At 43.6% G+C, this 7,500-nt stretch overlaps 1 protein-coding gene across 1 annotated transcript in view; it reads left to right on the forward strand.

Annotated features, from left to right (window-relative positions):
- arap2 (ArfGAP with RhoGAP domain, ankyrin repeat and PH domain 2) overlaps positions 1 to 7,500 on the forward strand; it is a gene marked incomplete at both ends in the record, with an annotated part of 247,365 nt that overhangs the window by 68,651 nt on the left and 171,214 nt on the right. Inside the window, one exon of the mRNA XM_083640202.1 lies at positions 1,166 to 1,272. Within this exon, the coding sequence (XP_083496328.1) occupies positions 1,166 to 1,272 (107 nt within the window). The remainder of the gene's footprint in view (positions 1 to 1,165; positions 1,273 to 7,500) is intronic.

Genomic DNA, 7,500 nt, shown 5'->3' on the forward strand with positions numbered 1-7,500 from the left:
TTATTTGACTTGCATTCCCCCTTCAGCGGGTGCTTAGCAAACTTTTTCTGTCAGGCGCTTTCCTTTTATGACACAGGGAACACTGGCCACACACTCACTCGCACACACACACACACTCGCACACACACACACACACACGCACGCACACACACACACACACACACACACACACGCACGGCTTACCCAGAAGTCCCTGCACTTCCTGGTTCCTTCCTAAAAGTCAATCCGATTTTTGTATGCAAATTTTGGTTAAACGTCTGGAATAAGGTCTGTGGTTAACAAACGTTCATGAAATGACGGACGTCGTCTTCAGCAAGATAATCTTCACAAATAAATGAGGGACCACTTTGATGACTTTTGAAACGTTAAAACGTGGCCTTTTTAAAAATCGCGATTCGCGGAAAACGCTTCAAAAGTCAGTAAGTGGTCGGAAAACCGAGTATGGAAAAAAAATTCAACATAAAGGTGTTATAAAGTGCAGCGCACGGTGACCCCTTGACCTGGTCACTCTGTTGGACAGAAATGCCCCTTGGAACCCTGGGAGTTTCACCGGGGACCCGCCCACTAATCTGTACCTCTCTCTCTCCTTCCATTACGTTCTTCCCCACGTCCAATCCTGTAACCTTTCATTGACTTAATCCCATCTCTTCCCGGTACACACCGTCTTCCAGTCCTGCAGATGGCGCTGAATAGATGTGCGAGTGCAATAATTCCCATCGGCACCGTCCCTCTCACTGTGAGGGTTTTGCCTTGGGAAGTCCTCAGTCATTTCTGCACACTAATTGAGGGTCGGTATGTGCGAAATGCACAACACCTTGGGCGATTTTAACCCATTGATACCGGATGCAGCATTTGCGTGTATATCCCTCATTTGTGTGTGTATCCCTTTAAGACCGCAAACCACGTGACGCGGTTCGCGGTCTTAAAGGGATATACACACACAAATGCTGCATCAGGTATCAAGGGGTTAAACGGCTGGACTGAAAGCACTGCATATTTAATTGGTGTCTCTATTTGTGTTGTGATAGGACTATAAAGCCGGACTGTGTCTCTATAAGCCGGACTGTGTCTCTGTTGTGATAGGACTATAAAGCTGGACTGTGTCTCTATTTGTGTTGTGATAGGACTATAAAGCCGGACTGTGTCTCTATTTGTGTTGTGATAGGACTATAAAGCCGGACTGGCCATCGCCCAGCTGGAACTGACTGCTGCCAATATCAAAGATGTGGACCGCAGGAGCTTCGAGGTCAACACGCCGTTCAAGAACTTTTGGTGCGTGTGCCGCCGTGTGTGTGTTTGTGTGTGTGTGTGTGTGTGTGTGTGTGTGTGTGTGTGTGTGTGTGTGTGTGTGTGTGTGTGTGTGCGTGTGTGTGTGTGTGTGCGTGTGTGTGTGTGTGTGTGTGTGTGTGTGTGCGTGTGTGTGTGTGCGTGTGTGCGTGCGTGTGTGCGTGTATGTGTGTGTGTGTGTGTGTGTGTGTTTGTTTGTGTGTGCGTGTGTGCGTGTCTGAGTGTATGTATTTCTTAACCGCTTCTCCTCCCACTATAAAGGCATTCATGTTAGAATGATCTGTGTGTGTGTGTGTGTGTGTGTGTGTGTGTGTGTGTGAGAGAGAGAGAAAGAGAGCTAGATAGAGAGAGAGGGTTGGGAGTGAAAGGGGGGGTTGTTGAGAGAGGGAGAGAGATAAGTTGTTGAGAGAGGGAGGGAGGGAGACAGAGGGTTTGAAGGGAGAGAGAGGGTGAGAGAGAAGGTTGCGGGAGAGAGAGAGATGGTTGAGAGAGAGAGAGAGGGAGGGAGGTAGAGAGAGGGTTGGGTGGAGAGAGATGGTTGAGAGAGAGGTGGATGGTTGAGAGAGGGAGGTAGAGAGCGGGTGGGGAGAGAGAGATGGTTGAGAGAGAGAAGTGGATGGTTGAGAGAGGGAGGTAGAGAGAGGGTGGGGAGAGAGAGATGGTTGAGCGAGGGAGGGAGATATACGGAGGGAGGGAGGGAGGGAGGGGGAGAGAGAGATGGTTGAGAAGAGATACAGTAATAATAATAATGATAAATATAGCCGCAAGCGGCGATGCGGGGTCCAAGCTTCCGGTGACTTGGGGGGTATATGTCAGATAGTGCACATTTATTCAGACTTGGTATATGCACAAGTAAACAAAGTTTGGTTGAGATCCGGTGACCTGACGGTTTCCAAGCAGTACTAGTAGTAGTAGTAGTAGCAGTAGTAGTAATAGTGTTGGTAGTAGTGGGAGTGGTAGCAGTAGTAGCAGCAGAAGTACTAAGAATAGTAAATGGTAAATGGTAAATGGACTGCATTTATATAGCGCTTTTATCCAAAGCGCTTTACAATGTGCCTACATTAACCCATTCACACACCGAAGGCGGCCAGCTGCCACGCAGGGTGCTGGCACAGCCATCGGGAGCAATTTGGGATTCAGTGTCTTGCCCAAGGACACTTCGACGTGCGGACTGGAGGAGCCGGGGAACGAACCACCAACCTTCTAATTAGTGGACAACCCACTCTACCTCCTGAGCCACAGCCGCCACTAGTAGCCAATAGTAGTAGTAGTAGTAGCAGCAGCAGCAGTAGTAGTGGTGGTTGGCTGTTATAGCGCCACCATCTGGTAGATTGGTGTAATTTTTTCCTCTGAGTAGTGGGTGATGTCTTGAAACTTGAAGTGGTACTTGGATAGAAAGCAGTTTTTGTGTACAATATCCCTTTAAGTATCTGGACAGAAAGTGGTATTTGGGTAGAACATACTGTCAATACGACAAGTACTTCTCTGGCTCTGCAGATACATATAATATGGTCTACAAAGTTAAATACAACAGTCTGGATAGCTCACTTGGTAAAGCACATGACTTATGCTAACTAAAGACCATTGCTGCTCAAAGTTCAAACCCCACGTGGGATGAAAAACTTTCAACTTCAGACAGGTAAGTCAGTAACAGTAATTAAAACCCCACATGCTGCCTCCTTATTTTGCGGTGTTTCATGAACTTTTTCAATATCTTGGAAATGTTAGCTGGAGATTGCGTGGCTGTGTTCAAGAACGTGTTTTGCAACAGGAGAGGTTAGTTCTTGTCTCATGATGGAGCTTTTGTGTTCTGAAATCAGAATTTTCAGTTGTCATTGTGTCTTTCCCACACACACATCAAACCATAGGGCGTAGTGGCGTCCACTACAGAAGGTTGATGGGGTTTATCCCTGAAATTGCTTTTGGTGACTATAGCCAGCACCCTGCATGGCAGCTTGTCATGCAGTCCATTTACCATTAAGGACATTTTTGTATTACACACATAATGCACCACTTTACATTAAAAGTATGCCCTGAATGGAGGTGTTTGAACTAATTGGTGTGGGTTGTGCTGTTACAATGAGCACATGAGTGACAAGGATAATTCAGATTGAATTCTCTTTTTGGACCTTTCACATGTGAAGACACAATAATGTATTGGAATGTTTTTCCTCTCTCATCTGAAAGAAGGCTCCCAGCAAACACAATTACATCATGATGATGTTCTGATATCATCTTTCAGTGACGTCCAGGACTAGGCCAAATCACAGCCGATTTGAGGATCATTTAGACATCTACACAGGAATGTCAAGATGACGTCGAAATATGACATTACCATGAATAGGCATATTCAGTTATTCTGCTATGTACACAGTGTGTATTCAGCAGCGTTATACATAATTATATCCAGATTAACCTTTATTCTACATTTTCAAAAAATAAAACAGTTACCTGGCCGTGGTTTGAACCCAGGACCTCCAGCTTTGGGGTCTGCTACTTTACCCCTACACCATCCTTCCACAGCAATGACGAGGCACGGATGTAACCTTATTATGGCATAAACTTGTTTTTATTCAAACGTGGGTGTCAAGTCTTTGTGGATCGGGCATTACTGTGTGACATCTAAACCAACTGTGTATTATGTTACAGCAGATGCAGAACCCCAAAACACATTAACCCCACCCAAAATGCTACATTCCAACTTCCAGTAGTAGTAGTAGTAGTAGTAGTAGTAGTAGTAGTAATAGTAGCAGAAGTAGTAATAGTAGTAGTAGTAGTGTTGGTAGTAGTGGGAGTGGTAGCAGTAGTAGCAGCAGTAGTTGTAATTGACCGGTTAATGAGTTGTGGGCAATTTAGTGTTGGCGTGTGTTTCATTAAAAGTTTCGAGATTTATCATTTCAAAACGGTTTCACGTATCCAAAACCCTTTAATAACCTTAGGTCGGGGTAGTCCATAGATGACCCAGAAAAAGTTTTGTGTGATTTGGCCAAACGGTCTAGGAGGAGCTCGCAAAAGTAGGTTTTTGATCAAATTCAAAATGGCGGGAAATCTACCACACAGAAATGGGCGTGGCCTAGTGGGTTAGATACATGATGCTCCAGGGAAACCAGTAGATGTGGAATTTTGATTCTACAGCTCGCAGTTCAGAAGTTATGGACCGACAAACGTGAAATTGGCTGTTATAGCGCCACCGTCTGGTGGATTGGTGTAATTTTTTTACTCTGAGTAGTGGGTGATGTCGTGAACCTGTGTGGAAAGTTTGGGTGATGGGGGGTGTATGGTTTCTGAGATCCACACACTTTTAGGGTAGGAAAAGAACAAAAGCAAATACACAAAAGTTTAGACATTTATCATTTCAAAACGGTTTCACGTATCCAAAATCCTTTAATAACTTTAGGTCGGGGTAGTCCATAGAAGTCCCAGAAAAATCCCCTTGTGATTTGGCCAAACGGTCTAGGAGGAGTTCGCAAAAGTAGGTTTTTGATAAAATTCAAAATGGCGGAAAATCTAGGCACACGCAAATGGGCGGGGCCTATATGGATAGATGCGTATTGATCCAAGGAATCCCTGAGAAGTGAAATTTTGAGTATAGGACACACGGTTCAGAAGATATGGACCATAACGCGAAATGGTCTGTTATAGCGCCACCATCTGGCCGATATGGGTAATTTTTTGTTTCTGAGTAGTGAGGCACATTTACAATCTATGTGCCCAGTCTGGCTACGCTGAGCATTACAGTTTCTGCTGTACATACAGTTTTACCGGAGAAGAAGAAAAAAAAAAAAAATCGGAACAGATACAATAGGGATCCACGCACTTCGTGCTTGGACCCCTAAATATAGCCGCAAGCGGCGATGACGGGGTCCAAGCAAGGTCAGTAAGGATGTAGTGGTCAGTAAAGGGTGATGGGGTCAGTCAGGGTGTTGTGGTCACATAAGTACTTGTGACTTGAAGTAGTACTTGGATAGAAAGCAGTTTTTGTGTACAATTTCCCTTTAAGTATCTGGACAGAAAGTGGTATTTGGGTAGAACATACTGTAAATACGACAAGTACTTCTCTGGCTCTGCAGATACATATAAGATGGTCTACAAAGTTAAACACAACAGTCTGGATAGCTCACTTGGTAAAACTCATGACTTATGCTAACTAAAGACCATTGCGGCTCAAAGTTCAAACCCCACGTGGGATGAACAACTTTCAACTTCAGACAGGTAAGTCAGTAACAGTAATTAAAATCCCACATGTTGCCTCCTTATTTTGCGGTGTTTCATGAACTTTTTCAATATCTTGGAAATGTTAGCTCGAGATGGCTGCGTTCAAGAACGTGTTTTGCAACAGGAGAGGTTAGTTCTTGTCTCATGATGGAGCTTTTGTGTTCTGAAATCAGAATTTTCAGTTGTCATTGTGTCTTTCCCACACACACATCAAACCATAGGGCGTAGTGGCGTCCACTAGAGAAGGTTGATGGGTTTTATCCCTGAAATTGCTTTTGGTGACTATAGCATGGCAGCTTGTTATGCAGTCCATTTACCATTAAGGACATTTTTGTATTACACACATAATGCACCACTTTCCATTAAAAGTCTGCCCTGAATGGAGGTGTTTGAACTAATTGGTGTGGGTTGTGCTGTTACAATGAGCACATGAGTCAGATTGAATTCTCTTTTTGGACCTTTCCCATCTGAAGACACAGTAATGTATTGGAATGTTTTTCCTCTCATATATCTGAAAGAAGGCTCCCAGCAAACACAATTACATCATGATGATGTTCTGATATCATCTTTCAGTGACGTCCAGGACTAGGTCAAATCACAGCCGATTTGGGGATCATTTAGACATCTACACAGGAATGTCAAGATGACGTCAAAATATGACGTTACCATGAATAGGCATATTCAGTTATTCTGCTATGTACACAGTGTGTATTCAGCAGCTTTATACATAATTATATCCAGATTAACCTTTATTCTACATTTTCAAAAAATAAAAAAGTTACCTGGCTGTGGTTTGAACCCAGGACCTCCAGCTTTGGTGTCTGCTACTTTACCCCTAGACCATCCTTCCACAGCAATGACAAGGCACGGATGTAACCTTATTATGGCATAAACTTGTTTTTATTAAAACGTGGGTGTCAAGTCTTTGTGGATCGGGCATTACTGTGTGACATCTAAACCAACTATGTATTATGCTACAGCAGATGCAGAACTCCAAAACACATTAACCCCACCCAAAATGCTACATTCCAACTTCCAGTAGTAGTAGTAGTAGTAGTAGTAGTAGTAGTAGTAATAATAGTAGCAGAAGTAGTAATAGTAGTAGTAGTAGTGTTGGTAGTAGTGGGAGTGGTAGCAGTAGTAGCAGCAGTAGTTGTAATTGACCGGTTAATGAGTTGTGGGCAATTTAGTGTTGGCGTGTGTTTCATTAAAAGTTTCGAGATTTATCATTTCAAAACGGTTTCACGTATCCAAAATCCTTTAATAACTTTAGGTCGGGGTAGTCTATAGATGACCCAGAAAAAGTTTCGTGTGATTTGGCCAAACGGTCTAAGAGGAGCTCGCAAAAGTAGGTTTTTGATCAAATTCAAAATGGCGGAAAATCTAACAGACAGAAATGGGCGTGGCCTAGTAGGTTAGATGCATGATGCTCCAGGGAAACCGGTAGATGTGGAATTTTGATTCTACGGCTCGTGGTTCAGAAGTTATTGACCGACAAACGTGAAATTGGCTGTTATAGCGCCACCGTCTGGTGGATTGGTGTAATTTTTTTACTCTGAGTAGTGGGTGATGTCGTGAACCTGTGTGGAAAGTTTGGGTGATGGGGGGTGTATGGTTTCTGACATCCACACACTTTTAGGGCAGGAAAAGAACAAAAGCAAATACACAAAAGTTTAGACATTTATAATTTCAAAACGGTTTCACGTATCCAAAATCCTTTAATAACTTTGGGTCGGGGTAGTCCATAGATGACCCAGAATAATTCCTATGTGATTTGGCCAAACGGTCTAGGAGGAGTTCGCAAAAGTAGGTTTTTGATAAAATTCAAAATGGCGGAAAATCTAGGCACACGCAAATGGGCGGGGCCTAGATGGATAGATGCGTATTGATCCAAGGAATCCCTGAGAAGTGAAATTTTTAGTATAGGACACACGGTTCAGAAGATATGGACCATAACGCGAAATGGTCTGTTATAGCGCCACCATCTGGCCGATATGG

The sequence above is a fragment of the Poromitra crassiceps genome (genome assembly GCF_964638095.1).
Source record: "Poromitra crassiceps genome assembly, chromosome: 7".
NCBI classification, from domain to species: domain Eukaryota; kingdom Metazoa; phylum Chordata; class Actinopteri; order Beryciformes; family Melamphaidae; genus Poromitra; species Poromitra crassiceps.